This window comes from Silurus aristotelis, assembly GCF_946808225.1.
Source record: "Silurus aristotelis genome assembly, chromosome: 25".
NCBI lineage: Eukaryota > Metazoa > Chordata > Actinopteri > Siluriformes > Siluridae > Silurus > Silurus aristotelis.
The window spans coordinates 11,991,354-12,015,192 of record NC_139598.1 but is presented as its reverse complement, the minus strand read 5'-3'; the positions used below and the strand labels follow the sequence as shown (position 1 = coordinate 12,015,192).

The 23,839-nt window shown below is 34.3% G+C and overlaps 1 protein-coding gene across 1 annotated transcript; it reads left to right on the top strand.

Annotated features, from left to right (window-relative positions):
- The first annotated feature begins 1,910 nt into the window (after positions 1-1,910).
- On the top strand, positions 1,911-22,964 carry epb41b (erythrocyte membrane protein band 4.1b). The gene is made up of 28 exons (XM_083529846.1): positions 1,911-2,007; positions 2,730-2,816; positions 3,359-3,458; positions 3,558-3,662; positions 3,796-3,838; positions 3,926-4,001; positions 6,103-6,321; positions 6,654-6,741; positions 6,855-7,007; positions 8,253-8,350; positions 8,514-8,659; positions 9,062-9,163; positions 9,353-9,529; positions 9,688-9,810; positions 10,336-11,043; positions 11,917-12,087; positions 13,360-13,683; positions 15,868-16,044; positions 17,088-17,315; positions 18,354-18,581; positions 19,398-19,619; positions 19,784-19,987; positions 20,094-20,186; positions 20,377-20,507; positions 20,829-20,858; positions 21,051-21,113; positions 21,546-21,722; positions 21,850-22,964. Exons 3-28 carry the CDS (start codon positions 3,396-3,398, stop codon positions 21,877-21,879), a joined length of 4,179 nt encoding a protein of 1,392 aa, XP_083385972.1. The 5' UTR covers positions 1,911-2,007; positions 2,730-2,816; positions 3,359-3,395; the 3' UTR covers positions 21,880-22,964.
- Positions 22,965-23,839: the final 875 nt, after the last annotated feature.

The window sequence follows — 23,839 nt, the reverse complement described above, 5'->3', positions numbered from 1 at the left end:
GTTGAAACCCACCGCAATGCTCTTGTGGCTAAATGTGCAAAATCCATATACCCATGCTCCAGTGTGAAGTTCAAAGCCTTCCTAAAAGAGTGGTGGTTATTCTAACAGCAAAGGATGGGTTTATCTGGATTATGATATTTAACAAAAATATTTGTGAGTGCTTGAGTGGGTGTCCACATACTTATGGTTGTATAGTTGATTTCAACAGAAATAAATATAAACATATTTAATGTGTTTCAAGTTGAAGAAACTGAGAACACCAGCTATTTTTTTTATTATCCTAAATTAAACTGTAATTTGAGCTGTGATTATTGTCTGATATATGATACTTGACATCTTTGGAGAAAAAAACAGATAGATGATGTATAATGTCAGTTTTAGGGCAAAAAATAGTAATATTAATCATACAAAGATATGCCTTGGCAAAAGTGCTATGCGGCCAATTATCATTCATAGTCAAAAAATCTCAAAAGACTTTATATGCACTATATGTAGAGACTGTTGTAAAAGCAAATCCCAAGGAATCAGCTGTTTATGAATCACTCAAACCAGCACATCTGGTGCCAACATACATCCCATAGTTAGTCACAGACATTAATCAATTCAATTCAATTCAAATTTTATTTGTCACATACACGTACATACAGAGTACAGCATGTAGTGAAATGCTTTATACGACTGTCCAACATGTAAACATGAAACATAGAAATAGAATATAACATTTAAATAAAGTATTAAAGTATTAAAAGTGACTGGCTGATTGGCTGAAAGCATAAATAGGAAGGTGTACAGGTATTCTTATTAAAATGGATAATGTGTGCGTGTGTGTGTGTGTGTGTGTGTGTGTGTGTGTGTGTGTGTGTGTGTGTGTGTGTGTGTGTGTGTGTGTGTATATATATATATATATATATATATATATATATATATATATATATATATATATATATATATATATATATACAGTACAGACCAAAAGTTTGGACACACCTTCTCATTCAAAGAGTTTTCTTTATTTTCATGACTATGAAAATTGTAGATTCAAACTGAAGGCATCAAAACTATGAATTAACACATGTGGAATTATATATGGAATTATATACATAACAAAAAAGTGTGAAACAACTGAAAAATGTCATGTTCTAGGTTCTTCAAAGTAGCCACCTTTTGCTTTGATTACTGCTTTGCACACTCTTGGCATTCTCTTGATGAGCTTCAAGAGGTAGTCACCTGAAATGGTCTTCCAACAGTCTTGAAGCAGTTCCCCGAGAGATGCTTGGCACTTGTTGGCCCTTTTGCCTTCACTCTGCGGTCCAGCTCACCCCTAAACCATCTCGATTGGGTTCAGGTCAGGTGACTGTGGAGGCCAGGTCATCTGGCGCAGCACCCCATCACTCTCCTTCTTGGTCAAATAGCCCTTGATGCCTTCAGTGTGACTCTACAATTTTCATAGTCATGAAAATAAAGAAAACTCTTTGAATGCGAAGGTGTGTCCAAACCTTTGGTCTGTACTGTGTATATATATATATATATAATTACATTACTTAATAGTATCAATTTTAATCATATATTTATTGGTATTTTGTTAAACTGTAATCAAAATCAGATTTATATTTATAGGTAGTATCATGGGTTGCATGATTAAAAGAGTTAAAAATTAGGAAAATAAAATAATACAGAAATAAATTTCTTACATTTAGAAAGAATAATTTTATAAAATTAATAATTTTACATAATTGTCCTGAAATTCTGGACAATCTAATCTTATGTTAATCAGGAATGTAAAATGATACTTGATGAGTAATAGTGGAGCACAATTTTCATGCGGAAATTCCCTGTACTTACTGCAGTAGTTACTGTATGCCTACTACAAAAAACTTTTTTTTTTTTTTACGCTTTCTTCCTCCTTATCTCTGCTCTAACGTCATGGAAGCTTCGAATGAGTTGCCTCCTTCGTCCCTGGGGTCTGGAGTAAGCAAGTGAGAGCTGACCAACATTTCTTTTCATCAGGTAAGTTTATTATTTTTCTGGTTAATTTAATAAATAATAATAATGAAAAATGATAACATTAGACATGTCCAATCTATGCAGCTGATAATTTGTGTGCTCATATGACCTGGTAAAAATGAAGTCAATATAAATATAAATTGTTCTTTGTATGGCTGTACTTTATAGTTGGAAAAAGTCATTTAATTATATTTTCTACATTTATGCTTTTATTTGCATGTTCTGCATGTAATCTATAGATTAATTAAAATTTTTATATCTTGCCTTTGAATTATGAAAGATTGAAGTGATGTTTAAGTAATATTTTATTATTTATTTATTTTTTTTACATTCAATAAAATATTTCTTTAGCACCTACAACAACTTTGTTAAAAGAATAATAAAAAATGAAAAGTTAATTCAATAAATATAAGTAGAATTATTTTTGGGGAAATAAGCAGAACATATTTCAGTCCTGAAAGTATTTACATGCAAATATCAGAAAAAGCGGGAAAGGCTTTATCAAGCACATTTTTTTTTCCAAGTCTTACTTCCTTATATTTTAATTGGTGGTAAATTTTGTGTGCTATTTATCTGCAGTAGTCCACTATTACTAGAGATTTAGTGTTATTTTTGTATATGTGTACATATGTGTGTGTTTATTCCTACATGTACGTGTTTGTGAGCTTGTTAGGGGGGTGGTATGTTTATCTCCTTAAAACATTCATAGCCATATCTTTCAACAGAACAGTGCAGTGTGGGCAGGGCAACTTTCTATCCCTCACACATGCGCAGATACAATTACAAGCGCACATGCCGAAATATTAAATCCAGTTAGTAATTTATGATTTTATCCAACTATTTTGTATTTTTGAGATTCTGATCTTTTTAATAAACATGCACATGCTACTACTACTACTACTACTACTAATAATAATAATAATAATTTGAAAAAGATTTGTGGCAACAATTGATTTTATTTAAAAATAGTGAAAGCAATATTTTTACTAAAATTTTGCTACAAATATTTTGATTAAAGAAAATATTATTTGAATTCTTAGAATATCATTTTCATAATTGGTAGCATGGAAATTTCATTTGTTGTGTTCATTTTATACAACCATTTTCTTTGTTTTTTAAAGGTTATTAGTAATTTAAAAGTTATAAGAAATAACTTTTAAATTACTAATAACCTTTAAAAAACAAATCTGTGTTGTTTAACAGATTAAAGAAGCAACAGAAATAATACAGAAGTATAAATAAATGTATGTCTTATTTTTCATATTACGTGGTATTTTGGTGTAAAATACCACTGTAGCATGTAAATAACAATTTTATAATAGCTAACTATTTGCAATGTTGCAATTCATTTTAGTTGACTGTATAAAAATCTGTGTGGAAGGAGAGCAAAGATGACAACAATTTCTTGGCAAGTTATACTTTTGGACGACACTATCATTGAGCGGGACCTGGAGGTCAGTTTACAGTCCCTGTATTTACCTACTAATACTTTTATCAAAAGTCTTAGAGAAATCTCCAATTAAGAGGGCATTTTTGTGTATCTGTGTTTATAGAAAAATGCAGTGGGCCAGGTTCTGTTTGATAACGTCTGTGATTATCTCAATCTGCTGGAAAGGGATTATTTTGGCCTGGTAGCATGGGATTCATCCAAAAACAAGGTGAGTGATTTCATTCTAGATAGTATGATGTGCATGTTAAAGAGTACACATTTTCATTATATAAGTTAGCATCTTATTCAACTATTAAGAGTTTCAATATGACTTTATAGAAGTAGACTTTTTTCTTTTTCAGTTGTGGCTGGACCTTTCAAAAAAGGTTCACAAGCAGATTAAAAGTAAGTAAAATTATAATATTTTGTTTAGATCAAATCAAATCTATGTGTCTCTACTATGATTATGTTTACTGCTGTTTGTGGTTTTAGGTCATGATGCTACATTTACATTCAGTGTCAAGTTTTACCCACCTGACCCTTCTGAACTGGCTGAGGACATAACAAGGTAAACTCTATCTCTATTCCTCTTTTGCTCTAGTTCTCCTTTCATACATTGTCATAGATATTTTATATGGCCAAAACTATGCAGATTACACCAATACTGTATATGCTTTTTGAAAATCCCATTCCCTATGTAGTTCCACTTAGTTGGTAAAATAACCTCCAATCTTTTAGGAAGGCTTTCCACTATATTTTGGAGCATAGCTGTGGGGATTTGTGACCATTCAGCAACAAGAGCTTAGTCAGATTAGGCTCTGATGTCAAGTGAGGGGTCCTGGGGTTCAGTCAGTTCCAATTCATCCCAAAGGTGTTCAGTTTGGTTAAGATCAGATTCCTTTGCATGCCACCCGATTTCTCCCACAACATTGGCAAACAATTTCTTCATGGAGCTTGCTTTGTGTACATAAACCTTTTCATACTAAAACAGGGTTAGTTCCAGTTTGTAACCAAATTGTTATTGCTACAGCAAACAAAGGTTTTATACAAAATTGTGCGTTCCCAATTTTGTACTAAAAGTTTGGCGAAGAAAAAATACGTGTGACAGTCAGGTGACAGTCTTCTTTTAGCCATTTTGTGTATTGCTGTAGCTGAAACTATGCATAAACCTACCACTAACCATAACCTTAACCTCAGTAGAAATTAGGAATTCTTTAGGCTCTTTCAGCTTTTGCATTTTTTATGAAAATAATGCATAAAACAAAATCTTGAATACTAAATATTTTATCTAATTTTAGGTTGCTTTTTAAATGTAGATAAATTTGTGATATTGACCATATTAAATGTTTTGGACAAAAAGGTCAGATCTCTTCCATTGAAGTGGGTGTTTAGATGCCACTTTAATAGATTTGATTTAAAATAGAGTCATTACCTGCTTTGCAAAAAAGTGGACACAGCAAACACTAATAAACTCCAAAATGTATGTAAATATTTCAAACATTCTGCATTTCACTCATATTTCTACAACATATATTATGTGAAGAAAATTGTTGTTGATCTTTGGGATCAATGCAAAATAGAAGCTTTTTTTTCTTTTCATGGACTTTTAGAGCCTACTACAAATAATTACAGTTTTCAAACATTAACTTAACATGCTTTGAGAATGTTGATGGAGAAGTATAGAGAAGGTCAGAATGAGTTGCATTGTGTGTTTGTGGGTTTAGAGAAAGCGTACGACAGGGTGCCAAGAGAGGAGTTGTGGTATTGTATGAGGAAGTCAGGTGTGGCAGAGAAGTATGTGAGGGTGGTGCAGGACATGTATAAGGACACCAGTGAAGTGTGCAGTAGGAAGACAGACTGGTTTAAGGTGGAAGTTGGACTGCATCAAGGATCGGCTCTGAGCCCTTTCCTGTTTGCAGTGGTGATGGACAGGTTGACAGGAAAGTTTATAGGACTGTGGTGAGACCTGCGATGTTGTATGTTGTATGGACTGTGGCATTGAGTCAAAGACAAGAGGTGGAGCTGGAGGTAGAAGAGCTGAAGATTGAGATGGTTTGGACATGTGCAGATGAGAGACATGGGGCATATCGGTAGAAGAATGCTGAGGATGGAGCCACCAGGAGGGAGGAAAAGAGAAAGACCATGGAGGAGGTTTATGGATGTGGTAAAGGAAGACATGCAGGTATTTGGTTTAAAAGAGGCAGATGTAGAGGACAGGGGGGTAAGGAGACAGATTGTCTGCTGTGGCGAAAGAAGAAGAAGAAGAAGAAGAAGAAGAAGAAGAAGAAGAAGAAGAAGAAGAAGAAGAAGAAGAAGAAGAAACATTAACTTAACACACATCATAAACTGAAATATACTAACCAAACAGCATATTTTGTCTCTAGCTTTCCTGTCAAGTAAAAAATTCCAGTAATAAATACCAGTGGCATAGCATTTGCTATGTCAAAATATCTGTTTTGTATAATTCTTTGAAAATTTGGCCCTCATAAAGAGAGAGAAACTGTAAACACGCTGTAATCACACATTCATCAAGCTTCAACAAAAGTTGTTCAAGCTGTTTAAACATGTTTCAGTTGCTGAGAATGTCTGCCCATTGTTAATGTGTGTGAATAAGCTATGTGCTTTGTGTATTTATTTACTTTCTTACTCATTATTATTTTTCCCCTCAGATATTTACTGTGTCTTCAGCTGAGAAAAGACATCCTGAATAGCCATCTACCCTGTCCATCAGATATGTTGGCAGCTTTGGGATCATATATGATCCAGTCAGAATATGGGGATTATAATTCTGAACTACATGGAAAAGAGTTCTTCAGAAACATTCCCTTTGCACCCAATCAGACTCCAGAGCTGGAAGAAGAAGTGATAGAGCTGCATCGCTCACTCAAGTATTTTGGTTATATATATATATATATATATATATATATATATATATATATATATATATATATATATATATATATATATATATATATATATATATATATATATATAATCATGATCAGTGTCATAATATTAAGCATTTTCAATAAAGTAGCCATCTAACATAAAATATATTTAAAAAAATGCATTACAAATAATATGTCAAGAAAAACATATATGTTTAAGTTTTATTGCTTTTAAAATAACATGAGAAAACATAAAAAAATTCACACATGCACACACACTCACACACAACCATATAAAAACACAATTTCTTTCTCTGTATGTGTTGATGCAGATCCATGAGTCCTGCTGATGCAGATCAGCTTTTCCTGCAGAATATCAAAACTCTCGACATGTACGGAGTACACCTACATCCTGCTAAGGTAGCATAAAAAAAAAGTGCTTACTCTTGTTGGCATACAGCTCCCTCGTGTTTCTTTGTGGCAATATGTATACATGTTTTTTATTTGCTTGTGTTTATTTATTTGTGAGTTAGAATGCCATTGGAGAAGATGTGATGCTGGGAGTATGTGCCAATGGTCTAATGGTGTATGAGGATGAGGAGAAGACACAGTGTTTTGTCTGGCCTAGCATTCTGAATATGTTTTACAGAAACAGCAAATTCCAGGCCAGGATTTTAAATTTAGAGGTACTGAAGCATGTGTATCACATTGTGGCTCAAGATAGGAAATAATCTGGAGCATGAAGTGATTAGTCAAAAAGTACTGTGCAAAAAAATTTGCCACTTGTAAAAAGATGTTGTGAAGTAAGAATGCTTAAAAAAACGTGGTAAGCACGCTTTTACTTGCACAATTTGTACACCTGCACAAAGTCAGGGATTTTGTAGGATCAGATGAGGTGTATAATTAACCAATTATAACAAGCAGGTGCTACTAATAATTTTTTTTTTATTATATATAGTTTAAAACAAAAATGGCAATGTTAAGAAACCATAGACACAGTGGTTGGCAAAGGAAACTAAACATAACAAATGTAAGACACATCTTGTTTACTTCCCTTCAATATCGGAAGATGTCCAATAGCACCACCAGCAAAGAACTGCCAAAGCGTAGGGACCCAGCTATACCCTTTTACGGTCTGGAGAAGTCTGTCTAGAAGTGGTCTTCATTCAGGAATTGTGGACATGAAAACAAAACTAAGTGAATCAACTATAAACAAAACATAGGAAAATAGCAACAACAAAAAAAGATGAAGCATGGTGGAGGTTTCCTGCAAGTTTGGGGCTGCATTTCTGGCAAATAGAGTTGGAGATTTAATGAGGATTAATAATGTCCTCAATGCTGAAAAATACAGGTAGATAATTTTTTACCATGCATTATCATCAGGGAGGTGTCTAACTGGCCCCAAATTTATTCTGCAGCAGGGCAACGACCCCAAACACACAGCCTATCAAACATTTACAGTTCTGATCTCAATGTCATTGAGTCTGTCTGGGATTACATGAAGAGACAGAAGGATTTAAGGCAGTGTACAGTCACAGAAAGTCTGTGCTTCGCTCTCCAAGATGTTTGGAACAACCTACCTGCTGAGCTCCTTAAAAATCTGTACCTAGAAGTGCAAGTGTACCTAGAGGAATTGATGCTGTTTTGCAGGCAATGAATGGTCATCCTAAATATTGATTTGATTTAAATTTCTCTTTTTTATTTACTTACCATTTTGCTAATTGATAAAAAAAAAAGTTTATTAGTTTCTATAGTAAAACTTCTATGTTTTAAAGCATTCTTATTTTACTGCATTTTTTACAAGTGAATCAAAACTATGCACAGTACTGGATATTTCTTTGCATATCATTTTGGATAATTTCTAAGAGCAAATATATTAACAAAAAATTTTTTTATTGAGAATATTAAACTGATTGTCTTCGAATCCTAAGGAGGATACATCTGAAAATACAATCAAATTCAGTCTGTCCAGCTATCGTGCCTGCAAATGCCTTTGGAAAAATGCGGTGGAGCATCATGCCTTCTTCAGGTAGCCATAATCACATCAATTTTGTAATAAGTTACAGCAATAAGTATTTTCTCTAAATCAAGCTTCTGCTTCAGTTTACATGATGGAAAACAAAAAATACTATCCCCTTTTAAACAAATAAACCAGTATATCAATATTTAACACATGCTTATTTTTATCTTAGGAATCTTAAGCAGGCCCCAGAGGGGCTGCTACACTTCGGTTCTAGGTTTTGTTTCCAGGGGCCCACACATGCAGAAGCTCTAGAGGCAAGCTCCACCATTAAGCGTCCAGCTCCAGTTTTCCCACGTTCAGCCCTCAAAAGAAAAGGTGCGTGTTTATAGCGATCTGTTAAAATGAGAGACTCAAAGATTTAAGTGAACATTGAAACTTGTTACAGAATTTGATCACTGAATCCTTCATTGGGCTTGTTTGTTTTAACAACATCAATGTTATTGAAAAACCTTGCCTTGGATGTGCAACTCAAAGTTTTGATTGAATTTATTTTATTTGGGTACCACAAAGACTTGAAATTCATGCAGGTGAATGGCATCTAAATGGTACACCTAGAATATCAACTATGGAACTCAACCCACCTCTTAATATGCATAACTGTCCCTGCTTATATACCTTTGTGCAACAATTGGGTTTAAGTCACCAGCATGAATACAGCCTAGTGTTTATAAGAGCATCTGCATGTGTCTCAGCAACTGTTAATACTTATTCTTTTAGCAAAAGAAACCTTTCTGGAGTCACTAAAGCGTCCAAGTCAACCTAAGTCTGACTGGTTCCAAGTGCTTGGCTCTGATAAACCATGGTCTACATATGACCCAGGTAGAGTCCAATAAATCTATTTAAAGTATGTTTGACTCTGTGTGTGTGTGTGTGTGTGTGTGTGTGTGTGTGTGTGTGTGTGTGTGTGTGTGTGTGTGTGTGTGTGTGTGTGTGTGTGTGTGTGTGTGGCATACACTGGCTGAGAATTTTGTAAGAAGCAATCACTAAATAAGCCAGATGTGTATGCAGACAAAGAAAAACCAAGTGGTGGTGAGACCCTTGCTTATAAAGATGAAAAGGATGGGCTGAATAACGAGTGGTTGGGATCTAAAGTAGATGGGCTGGATAACGAGTGGTTTCAGTTGTTGGGTGGACGCCACTCAGTATCTTTTCAGACTCAGCAATCGTTGTCAACCTTATCTTCAGGTAAATGTAATTTTCTCTTTGTTCATATAGTTCTGCGCTTGTATGTTTAGCTCTGTTTTTAAACATGCTCTTTTCTCCATAATTATGGCTAAGGTGAAAAACAGTACAGTAGGGTAGAGTTTGTTAAAGTTTGACTACATTTAAAATGCTTTGCACAGATACTGACATTTTGGAAAGTGCTAAATTGCAGCTTTGGAAACTGCAAGCAGATGATTGGTTTGTCCTCCTTGAACCCTGCACTTATCAACTTCCGAATCTCTGGCTCTTAAAGACTCTACCAGGTAAGTTCTGATTTTGCAGATTGTCACTATGGAGGTTTTCAAGGAGAAAATTACAGAATTTATGCACATATAAGTAGCTAAAAATTGTCTCCTTATACTTGCAGGATAGATATTGGGTGGGCTGGTCTTTTAGAATAAACTAGCCCAAAAGGCTATTCAGAACTAGTTAATAAAAACAAGTAAAATGATCAAACATAATCATTTAACATTCCAAACCATATTTTACACTTCTTGGCATTACTAAAAAAATATAGTAACATTTAAGAAGTTTAGTAATTTCATGTAATATGTTTACAAATAAAAACATAAATCCATAGCTAAATGATTCTTTCAGTAAGGAACCAAAATGTAAATGATCAAACCAAATCACAGAATTCAAGTTAAATTGTTTGATTTTTGAAATTATTTCAAACAATAAATGTGATTAATGCAGATATCTGATAAAAAAAAGTTTTCTGCTGGAAATCTGTTGACCTGGCAACACTGGTAGATCTGGTTCATAAACATTTCTGTTTATTTCCTCAGTGAACAATATTGAGTCCTCTCAAACTGAAAATCATGGAGAAGAGCTGGAGTGGGTAGAAAGAACCTCAGAGATGAACATAAAGGTTGTCAAAGAAGGAAAAGAGTTTGTGTTAGAACAACATGAGGAACTAGAAACGGGAAGAAACCTAATTAGACCAGACATTGATGGAGAAGATTTATATTCAGATATTATATCTATTGATCAACTACTGAAAAATGTGTGGGAAAAGATAGAACGAGAGGGAGATGAAGAGGAAATAGACAAAGAAGTAATGTATGAACAGAGAACACAGATAATAGAAACCTATACTAAACAAAGGATGAGAGGGTTCGAAGAAGTAGAAGCAGAACATGAACTGATGCTAAATACAGGTCAAGTGGTGTGTGAGAATAATTTAGAGGAACTAAAAGAAACATTACTAGAAGTGGATAGTATTGAACAGAAGCTACAAGACATAGAAAGGCTGAAAGTCAGAATTCAGGAGGTAGAAATGTTGGAGAGAAGACAACTACGAGATAGCGATGACTGGTACATTCTGCTGGAGCACAAACTAATTGAATCTTCAGCACCGGCAAGACTACTAAGAGTGGAATCTTCTGAACAAAAGAAGAAAAACCTGGAATGGAAAAGGAAAGAACAAGGAGAAAGAGATGAATCGTACCTTTTGTTGGATTGCAAACCTTTGATGGTTTCTTCAGCAATTGCAGGTAAGCAGCTACACTAAAAATTATATGTGCCTCTGTATATATCTCATGCTAATTATAATTATAATGATAGAGTTTTAAATCTGTTAAAAGCAATATATATATATATATATATATATATATATATATATATATATATATATATATATATATATATATATATATATATATACACATACATACACAGTATATACACACTATATTGCCAAAAGTATTGGACTTTCTACTATACATGTATGTGGTTCTTTTCCAAACTGTTAGCACAAAGCTGGAGGCACTCAATTGTATAGGACGTCTTCAGATGCGCTATAATAAACACTTTTGGGATGAATTACTGACCCAGTAATGCAGAAGTCATAAAATTAAACATGAACAGCCTAAATGTATATGACTTAACTTTTGTAGGGTTAAATGAAGAGGGATTTTGGACTATAATTAATATAAACAGCTCTGCTACAATGGCTTGAAGCTGTAATTTCCATGAACAGTTTTGCATCAACTCTCAAATCTCCATCACTGAACATTTAAAAAATAAATTGTGCCACCCAGATGAGGATGGGTTAATCTTTTATTTAAAGTCTGGTTCCTCTCAAAGTTTCTTTCTTGTATATCTCAATACATTTTTCCTCGCCATTTTTTTTCTACTAAATTTATTTCTGTAAAGCTGCTTTTGGGGCACTGCTATACAAATAAAATTGAACTGGATTGAAAATTTAATTTTAAAACAAAACTAATAATTTGAAAATCACAGTGCCTAAGACCTTTGCATACTACTGTATATAGAAAAAAACTATTAATTAAAATCTTCTGTATAACCCATATTTTGTGGTATAAATACCATCCACATCACCACTTTTGTATTTTTACATCTACAAGGTCATTCCATGGTCACAGCAGAGGAAAAAGCAGAAATTAGACAGTGGATAGAGATGGAACGCCACAGAGCAAACACTGTTATTCCTGTCCAGATGAAAGATGACTGGCACATTTTGCTGGAATCACTTCCTCAATCCTCTCAGACTATGAAACCTGCACTCCCTCCAACAGGTAAAACAAAAACTCTAGACATATAGTACTGACAGACTGATGATTATCCGTTAAAAAATTTTTTAATAATAATTATAAATCAAGATTCTGTTTGTAAAATGTTTAGGAATAAAATAGTGACACTGTAGTAATGTAGAAATAGTCATATAATCTACCCATAGCATTTTTTAGCAGCTTGTCTCCATTGATTTAATTCAGAAAATTATTCATTATTGCAATTTTTTTTTTATCTAAAATTCTATATAAGTTTAGATAATTTTGTATAGAATTCTGGTTATTAGCCATATAGTGGCATTGTTACAAATTGAGCATTCATGGGACCTCATGAAAGGTCAAATGATCTCCAGGTACGTTTCACCATAATAGTATTAAATATTAAGAAGAGATGTACGTATTAAATTTGCTAAAAAATGATTATTGCAAGCTTTGTATGCATGGGGGGTGAAAAAGTCAAGTTCAGAAAGTTCTGGACATACCCATGTCTGTAATTGCTGTAAAAGCTGTCTCACAAGAAAGCCCACAAACAGTTTGCTGAAGACAACCTGTCCAATAGCATGAATTCCTGAAACCATGTCCTGTAATCTAATGATGCTTATATAAACTTGTTTGGCTCAGTTGTTGTCCAGCATGTGTGGTTACACCCTGGTGAGCAGTACCAAGAAAATAGTGTCTTGCCTTCAGTCAAGCATGGTGGTGGTAGCATCATGGTCTGGGGCTGCATGAGTGCTGCTGGTACTAGGGAGCTGTGGTTAGTTAAGGGAAATATGGATTCCAACATGTATTGTGACATTCTGTAGCAGAACATAACGCCCTTTCTTCAGACAATGACCCGAACAGCAGTTTTTCAACATGAAACTGACCCCAAACACACCACGAAGATGACAACTGCCTTGCTGAAGGTGAAGATGATGAAATGGCCAAGTATGTCTCCAGACCTGAACTCTATTGAGCACCTGTGGGGCATCCTGAAGTGCAAGGCATGTCTGTAATTGCATCTTCATTTGCATTTGGAATTGCGAAAAGAACACCAGTTTAAAATGCACACAATCATGGATGATGTCCAGTGTTCATATTGCAAGGCCATACCTCAAGAAGGAAGACATGAACTTTATTATTTATTCCATAAAATCCAGAAGCAATTGCTGAGGCTGTGGCTTCATTTACATGCAGTACTTGTGTTATTAATGTTATTTGTTACATTAAAAGCTTTAATTATTTAATGTCATCAAACATCAGACTATTTATACATATTTATTTCTTTTGAATTGGTAGAAATTGATATCCAGTCACCTTGGCCACATATGGTAGAAGAACACAAAAACTTGGGTGAGATAAAGGAAGAGGAGAGAGCAACTCATGTGAGAGAAACGGGTGTGTGGAGACTAGTGAACACAGAGATACATAACCATTTTAACATGTGTTTATGCAAACACAAATACACCTTTATTTTGTCGTTTGCTTCAAATGTAGATGTTTACAAAGAGACCAAACAGGAGGAAGTACAAGTAGTTGAAAAGCAAGTAAAGATGATAATATGCAATGAAGAGAGAAGAGAAACGATAGAAACAGCTCATGAAATGAATCTGGTTCCTTCAGGTGAGAAATTAATGCATCTTGCTTTTTTCAACTCTTCTTTTGTTTTATCTCTTTTATAGTTTATATATAAATTTAATGACATTGGTTTGCCCTCATCTATCTAGTGATAATGTTCTTTTTTGTATCTTGGCAAGAAATGGTCACTGTATGTAAAAGGTGATTGCAGAATGTTGCTTTCACTTGCAGTATCTCACAAAAGTGAGTACACCCCTCACGTTTCAGCAAGCATTTTAGTATATCGGATAATACTATAGAATAATACTATAGATACTACAATACTATAGAAATGAAACTTGGATATATTTTAGAATAATCAATGTGCAGCTTGTTTAGCAGTACAGATTTACTGTCCTCTGAAAATAACACATCATACAGCCGTTATTGTCAAAATAGTTGACAACAAAAGTGAGTACACCCTAAGTGATAACAACTGTAGTCAGTTAACCATGCAAAGCCACATGTCCTATTGCTTGTCAAGACCATACAAATTTGTGTATCTTTTATTAGGGCAGTTAAGATTTGGTGCTTTGAGTACAATTCTCTCATACTGACCACTGGATGTTCAACATGGCACCTTATGGCAAAGAACACTCTGAGGATTTCAGAATTAGAATTGTTGCTCTACACAAAGATGGCCCAGGCTATAAGAAGATCGCTAACACACTGAAACTGAAAGTTACATTACAGTAGCCAGGGTCATACAAGGGTTTTCCAACACATGTTCCACTTGGAACAGGCCTCGCAAGGGTCAGTCAAAGAAGTTGAGTTTTTGGCAGTGCGTCAGGTGCAAAAGAAAAAACAGATGAGTGCTGCAGAGGCTGCAAAAGAGGTTGCAAAAAGCAGAATGTCCGCTTGTCGGTGCTCAGACCATACAGCACACTACAATAAGTCGGTTTGCATGGCCGTCATCCCAGAAGGAAGCCTCTTCTGAAGCTGGCTCACATGAAAGCCCACAAACAGTTTGCTGAAGACAACCTGTCCAAGAGCATGAATTACTGGAACCATGTCCTGTAATCTAATGATGCTTATATAAACTTGTTTGGCTCAGTTGGTTTCCAGCATGTGTGGTTACACCCTGGTGAGCAGTACCAAGAAAACTGTGTCTTGCCTACAGTCAGACATGGTGGTGGTAGCATCATGGTCTGGGGCTGCATGAGTGCTGCTGGTACTGGGGAGCTGTGGTTAGTTAAAGGAAATATGGATTCCAACATGTACTGTGACATTCTGTAGCAGAACATAATGCCCTTTCTTCAGACAATGACCCGAACAGCAGTTTTTCAACATGAAACTGACCCCAAACACACCACGAAGATGACAACTGCCTTGCTGAAAGTGAAGGTGATGGAGTGGCCAAGTATGTCTCCAGACCTGAACCCTATTGAGCACCTGTGGGGCATCCTCAAGCACCATGTATCTAACATCCAGTAGCTCCATTATGTCATCATTAAGGAGTGGAAGAGGATCCCAGCAACAACCTGTGCAGCTCTGGTGAATTCTGTGTCCAGGAGAATTAAGGCAGTGCTAAATATTGACTCTTTGGACACAGTTTTGACATGTTCACTTAGGGTGTACTCACATTTGTTGCCAGTTATTTTGACAATAATGGCTGTATGTTGAGTTATTTTTAGAGGACAGTAAATCTGTGAGCTTCTATGCAGATCTGTACTGCTATACAAGCTGCACATTGATTACTCTGAAGCAGGGGTCACCAACGTGGTGCCTGCAGGCATTAGGTAGCCCGCAAGGACCACATGAGTAACCGCGGGCCTTTTCTAAAAAAAAATAGCTGTTTCCTACTTTTTCAAATCATTGTTGATAATTATAATTAATTATTAATAATAACATATAATAAAAGGTAAATTGAGAAAATGTGTTATTTCAGATCAAACTGAAAACTGTGTGTATCAAACTGGTAGCCCTTCACATTAATCGGTACCCAAGAAGTAGCTCTCAGTTTAAAAAGGGTTGGTGACCCCTGTTTTAAAGTATTGAGCAATTGTCCTAAAGTATATTAAGGGACAATTCTATAGTATTGTCCCTTAAGGAGATATACTAAAATAGTTGCTGAAATTTTTATTTTCTCAAAAAGTCCAAAGATTTTACACAAAGACAGCTAGAATGAGAAATGTGTTTATTGCTTAAAATTGGTTCTAGTGCCTATGACATTGATTTCTGATGATGCAGCAGACATAAGACCTCAGCAAACAGTCACAATCAAAGAAAAGGCTATGATCTTCAGAGAGACACAAGTGACTGTTGGAGAAAAGGAATGGAAAAATCCTGCTACAGTGCGTGAGGTTGAAGACAACTGGTTTGTGCTTTTTACTCCAGTGCAGACTGAGAAGAAGGTCATTGCCACAGGTACTGTTAGCTATTTATTATATATTAATGATATTTTCTGGTAATTTGGGCCAATTATAGATTACTAGTATACATCAGCTGATTAATGATCCATTGCTAAATACAGATGATTTTTCTTTTTTCATTTTATAAATTTTTTATATAATGTTTTAAGTTAAGTTGTGTTTGTTCTCAAATAGAGTTGATTAATACTAGCCAAAAAAAAAGTTATGAAAATATGAATAAATGAAACAATAATTCTGATATCTACTAAACATAACAAATAAGCAATTTAATCCACTTTTTTTAAATTCACTTTTAATCACCACATTATCTGTGTAAAGCTGCCTTCATTGTTCATTGTTAAAAGCGCTTTACAAATAAAAATTTATTTAATTTAATAGAAAATTGAACTGAATTGAATTGAATTGAATTAATCCCCTTTCTGATATTTCATGTAAACATAAGAAATGTACACAAACATCCTCAAAAAATAGTTTTAAGGTGCACTCAGCACAGTATGAGGAGATGTTAACCTGAACCTGGAGATAATTTACATCTTACATTAAAAAAAAATATTTTAAATATGTTTCTATGTGTAGAGTATTCCCAGCTGCTGGTGAGCAAGCAATTCAAACCTCTTCACAATAACACTGATGCAAAGATCAACTAGAGAGTACAACTAAAGGTTTTTAATAGTAAAACACTGTATACAACTTTCACAATACAATTATAACAATCAATAAATAAAGAAATAAAGAAATAATTCAATAGGTTAAATGAAATTTAAAAACAAATGTTCTTAAAGCCATTTGGTGTCTACTTAAAATTTCGCAATTTACCATTAATGTGGAGAATGATTAAAAAAAGAAAAATATTTAATGCTGATCAACGGCATCAATTTTTGGCATGTGGTTAAAAGAGTAATTTCGACCTAAAATACCAGACTGGGGATTAAAATGTGATCTTAGTGACTTTGAGCATCAAATGTTTAACGGCAAGAACTGGTTACTTTGGGCACCATGTGTTTACATAAGCATAAAAAATATGTTTGTTGTTTGTAGAGCCTATAACACTGATTTCCAAAGATGAGGAAGCAGACCTGAGACCTCAGCAAACTGTCCTAATCGAAGAAGAGGAAGTAACATTTAAAAAGATGCCCATGATCATCAAAGAGACACAAGTGATAGTTGGAGGAGAGGAAAGAAAAAATCCAGCTACCGTACGTGAGGATGAAGATGACTGGTTTGTGCTTTTTATGCCAGTACTGCTTGAGAAGGTCACTGCCACAGGTACTGTTAACAAATTAAAATCTCTCATTAGATTACATTTATCTAGAATCAAGCAAATAATTATAGTATAGTTCTGTTAATTAGCAAACCACTGTTTAATAATCTGATTGATCCATTCTTTTGAATTTGTGTCTGTTGGACCACTAGAATCTTAGACCACTAAATATTTGAGGTTCCCTGGTGGTCTAGTGGTTAGGATGCGGCGCTCTCACCGCTGCAGCCCGGGTTCGATCCCCGGTCAGGGAACCGACCCCAGCAACTTTCCCGAACCCCGATTAAGTTGGGAAGGGTTGCGTTAGGAAGGGCATCCAGCGTAAAAACGTGCCAAATCAAACATGCGGATGATCCGCTGTGGCGACCCCTGATGGGAGAAGCCGAAAGAAAGTTTAAGATCTAAAGTATTTGATGCTGGAGGTTTTTTTTTTATTGTTTTTGAACAAAATATAACAATATTCCTGATATCCACAAAATAAAGTTCTTTATAGAAGGAAACATGCTAAAGACTTGAAACTATAGAAATGGCAAGTAGTCTAGAGTCCAAGGAAAACAGTATAATTTGAATACAAATATTGTAAGCGCTGATTTACATCTTATATAATTCACTAAGAAATATCCCTATCATTCTAGACACTATGCGTAAAAGGCTTAAAACATGTATCATCTCTTTTTATCTCACTTCATAGTAAGAAAAGAAGCTGTATGGATTCCTAAAATGACAAATTTCCGTTCACTAAAAAAATTACATATAAACTATTAACCACTAATATCTAAGTGACATCTAGATAAATTCAGTTTTTGCCATGTGGTATAGAATTAATGTTTAGAATTTATGTTTACATAAAAATATCAGAATAAGGGTTAAAATGGCAAGATGACAGATGGCAAGAACTGGTCACTGCAGGCACCATTTGTGAAAGATGATTGCAGATTGATGCAAATTAAAAAAATTTATTCTTTAAAAAAATAATGTCTGTCTCAAAACGTTTGAAGATTTTACACAAATAAGGATACAGTGAGAAATATGTTTGTTGTTTGTAGAGCCTATTACACTGATTTCCGAAGATGAGGAAGCAGACCTGAGACCTCAGCAAACTGTCCTAATCGAAGAAGAGGAAGTAACATTTAAAAAGATGCCCATGATCATCAAAGAGACACAAGTGATAGTTGGAGGAGAGGAAAGAAAAAATCCAGCTACCGTACGTGAGGATGAAGATGACTGGTTTGTGCTTTTTATGCCAGTACAGCTTGAGAAGGTCACTGCCACAGGTACTGTTAACAAATTTAAATCTCTGATTAGATTACATTTATCTAGAATCAAGCAAATAATTATAGTATAGTTCTGTTAATTAGCAAACCACTGTTTGATGATCCGATTGATCCATTCTTTTAAATTTGTGTCTGTTCTCAGTTATATTTTATTAGTACTATACATTGTTGGACCACTAGAATTTTAGACCACTAAGACCACTAAAGGAGTTTTTTTGCTATTGTTTTTGAACAAAATATAACAATATTCCTTACATCCACTAAATGCAGTTTTTTTTAATAGAAGGAAACATGTTATAGACTTGAAACTATAGAAATAGGAAGTAGTCTAGAGACTAAAGAAAACAGTATAATTTAATTATAAATATTGCAATTGCTCATTTACATCTTTTATAATTAACTATTAAAATCCCTATCATTCTAGACACTCTGCATGAAAGGCTTAAAACCTGTATCATCTCTTTTTACCTCACTTCATAGTAAGAAAAGAAGCTGTATGGATTCCTAAAATGACCAATTTCCGTTCAGTAAAAAAATTACATATAAACTATTAACCACTAATATCTACGTGACATCATAAATATATTCAGTTTTTGCCATCTGGTATAGAATTAATGTTTACATAAATATCAGAATGGGGATTAAAATGTGATCTTACTGACTCTCATGTTTGATGGTGGCACCATTTGTGAAAGATGATTACAGATTGATGCAAATTTAAATTTTTTTATTCCTTAAAAAATGATGACTGTCTCAAAATGTTTTAAGATTTTACACAAATACAGATACAGTGAGAAATATGTTTGTTGGTTCTAGTACCTATGACACAGATTTCTGAAGATGCAACAGGCCTGATACCTCAAAGTGCCACAATCAAGGAAAAGGAAGTATTGTTTGAAACGAAACCCACAATAATCAAAGAAAAGCAAGTGATAGTTAAAGAAGTGGAAAAGAAAATTCCCGCTACATCACATAAGGTCGAAGATAATTGGTTTGTGCTGTTTACACCAGTGCAGATTGAGAAGTTCGTTGCCACAGGTATTGTAAACTAATTATAATTTGTGGTTAAATGAATTCTTTCTTGTTAGAATAACGCAAATATATACAAATAAATCATACTATGTAATACGATCCTGCATTGGATTAATAGGACTGAATCCTATTAATAGGATTTGTCGGTTTCTTCATTGGTTGTACTGCAGCAGGTTTTTCAGACACATGGATTCTGGAAGAAAACAGATTAAGGGAGGTGCAGAAGCAGCAACTCATAGAGGAGGCGAGGAGAAGCCATGTGGTTAACGACAGAAGACTTCCTTCATATGTGCCTGAAGCAAAAGCAGAAGAGCGTCATAGGGAGGTGATTGATGACTGGTACATCCTGCTGGAGCCTTTTTCTAAAACATCAGGTAAAAGTATTGGCTAGGCTTTGTGAGTCATCTTTCACTTTTGCTCACAGAGCTTATTCTTCTCATCTTTTCTCATATGTTCTCTCAACTCTTTCACTCTTGACAGTGAGCGAGGACAGGAAAGCTGAGGAGGACAGACAGAGAAAGGAGGAGTTGCTTAAGATTCAGGCAAAGGCAGAAGATAGAAGAAAAATGCCAGGTAAAACATGACATAAGTAAGCATACAGTCAGTTTATCTTGAGGTCGAGGAATAGTGAAAAAGCCCAACAAAAAAAAAAGGAACTTGTAGATGAAGGTGGTGAAACAGTGACAGGAAGCCACTGTGGTAAACAATGTTCTTTATTAGGATTCAGACCTCTTTCCATTCTTGTCTTTCTCACTGACACCAGCTGACCAGCCAATGACATCAACTCCCACTGCACAATCTGTTCGCATCACAAGACCAACCTATCAAGATGAGAGTCTAAAGAGACTAGACATCACACAGGAGATCACACAAAATATAAAACAAGACTCTAAGGTCCAAAACTTGCACACATACTTACAATACAAATAAATGATAATAACAAACAAATTATTAAATGTTCTGTATTGCATGTGCATTATCTGTGAGAAGGACAAATTGTAAATACTAAAAATGATATGTCCATATTGAATTGGCAAACATATTTATGAAGGATCTTTTATATATATATATATATATATATATATATATATATATATATATATATATATATATATATATATATATATATATATATATGAAAATACCTTCAACTCACTTGTTAATTTGTAGCTAATAAACTGTTTCAGTGAACATCACCTTTTTTTGCTTTTACAGGTGGAAACAGAGAACATAATCAAGAGAAAGGTTGGCTAATCAGTCTAAATTAATCTATATTATTTCTTACTATACAAACTAAATTGCATACCAAAATGCACAAATGCATATTAAACATAAGGTATAAGGCATTTACATACAATGGATTGGTACGGAAATATATACGGTGCATCTGCTGCTTCACTTTTTGCATTTTTGTTTTGTTTTATTTTTTTAATACAGAGAAGAGATAAGACAATTGAGGGCGAGTCCATTTATATTCGCCACAGCAATCTAATGTTGGAGGTGTGTAAACATTTTACTTGTGCTTAATTTATTCTTTAATATTTATTTGTTATTTTTTCTATTAGGAACACATGCTAATCTGTGCAATATTCAAGCAGCCACTGCATAAAGTTATGCAGATACAGGTCTGGAGCAGTGGACTACAACAGCAGCAGACCTCAATAAGATCCACTTTTTTCAGCCAAGAACAGGAATCTGAAGCTACAATGGGCACAGGCTCATTGAAAAACTACCACTAAAAGTCTTGACCTGTATTTGTATTGGATAATTTTTTAAGATTGGATAATTGCATACATGAGCAAATAAACGTGTGTTCCTAATAAAGTGGCTAAGGAATCTGTGTAGTGCATTAATAAACCTTATGAACGCTGTCTTCTCTCTCTCTCTCTCTCTCTCTCTCTCTCTCTCTCTCTCTCTCTCTCTCTCTCTCAGGACTCTGATGTGACTCAGAATGTGTTGTTGAGCCATCATGCCAGCATCAGTGAATTAAAACGCATTTTTATGGAGGACATGCCTGTGTTTGGCCCCACTGAGTGGGACAGGCGTCTTTCATCATACACTCCTGTCATCTACCCCAAATTATCCAACGGCGACCTATTTACTGACATAGTGAGTCTCACACACCGCATATATTGGATCGCATTACTGTGTGAAATTGATGATCTTATTTGGGCAAAGCAGAAAGAGTAGTTTTCCCTCATCCATCACTGACAGAGGGTTGTTTTGTTTTTTTCAGATGAACGCAGATGCATTATTGGTGATGTGAAGTCGCTCTACCCTCTTATCCAGAACAAATCCTCTGTCATAACAGCAGAAAACTTTTTTTTCTTCACTGCAGCATTTTGTCAGTTAATGCTTGCTAATATAACCTTTTACCGTTTTTTTTTATGTGCAGTAAATACTATATAAACTATATATTGAAATATATAGCATTTGTTTTGTTAGCCACATTTTGATAGCTGTGGGAATCTGAAAAAAAACTTAAGATGTGTGTAGCTTTAAATATGTATAGGTGTGATTAAAAAAACTTCACTTTGAAAATGCCAAGTAACTGTTTATTAGATTTATTGTCTTTATATGGAGATAACATCAATTCCACTTACAGTCTGTTTGTACTTGTTTTGACGATGTTTTTGTCATCATGACAATATTTTATTTGGCATAAAGTCTGTTTAAGACATTGTATTGCTTCAATATATATAATTTTGTATTAAAAGAAATTGCTGATGAGTTTTGATCAATATGGCCCAGGATGTAATGGGGGAGGTACTAAAAATGTTCTTTCTTAGGGGTTGATCCTTTTATGCACTTGTCTGACATCATGTCTTTGAACAAATGCATACGCAGACTCACAAATGCAGTAGTCTATCGCTATAAATATGTTTGTAAAGACAGTATAGCAGGCAAGAAATGATCTCTGACAATCATGTGAAAGTACAGCACGAACAGTACCAATAATACATTATTTTTATATATATAACTATTTCATAAACATTCCTTTTCTTTCAGCAGCTTTCCAAAATGCAGACACGAAAAGAAACATGAACAATGTATTGCCAGAAATTATTAATTGTTTTCTAAATTAAATATATTGTTCAAGACAGAGTTGATATATGAGTGACAGGTGTGTGGATGTTGCACAAGTCTCTGGCCTTTATGGAAAAATTACATGTAGGTGATTATATAAATAATGTGGTCACAAGTGCAAAAACATCTCAGAAATTTCACTGAAGGCGAGTAAACATAAGACATCTTGTGAACACATGGCAATGGATTATTCCTATGCGAAATCACGTCTAAAACATTAAACCACATTAGAATTTTTAAATTAATGTGAAAATTATCAAGAAATTAATGAACAATGTAAAAAATAAATAGATAAAACAAATAAATAAATAGAATCTCTTAAGGAATGTTTAAAAGCACATTTAAATGTCAGAAGTGAATCAGGAGATTGTTTACATAATGTATGATGGGACTTGGGACTTCTTTGTTTTAGGACCTTGAACTTAATGTGATTTTGGTCAGTTTATCCTTTACAGCCAGGGCACAGTTTGATCACAAAAGCACATTATATCAGTATATGAAGAGAGAAAAAAAAAGGGAATTGAAAACATGATCACGCACACATTACATAATTTTGGTCTAAATTGAGTAGCATGTAACTACATTCAATTAACTGTGATTGTACATGGTTTATAAAAATCATGGCCTTTTCATGGCCTGACTAGTCTAAACAGTGGTTAATGTATAGTTTTATGTTTGTGCTGCTGTACTTCTTTTCAGAACAAATTGTGCAGAATCCAAGTGCTATTTTATAAATTGCCAACTAATAAGGGTGAAACACATTATGACACTTTTACAGTGGTAAACATGATAAGTTCTGCTGCAACAATGTACTGGCAATGTACTACACTCTTATTAGATATGCCAACCATGGAGCCTGCATTTAATGTTCATGGGCCGCCTAAAAATCGACTAAAGCACTGACGTATGTGACTGTAAATCCAGAACGCTGCAGATATAACTATATATATATATATATATATATATATATATATATATATATATATATATATATATATATATATACTGTATATATATATATATATATATATATATATATACTGTATATATATATATCCATCCCATTGTCAAGGCACCAACATCTCTAACAGGCATACTGTGCTAACAATATATACAGTACAGACCAAAAGTTTGGACAC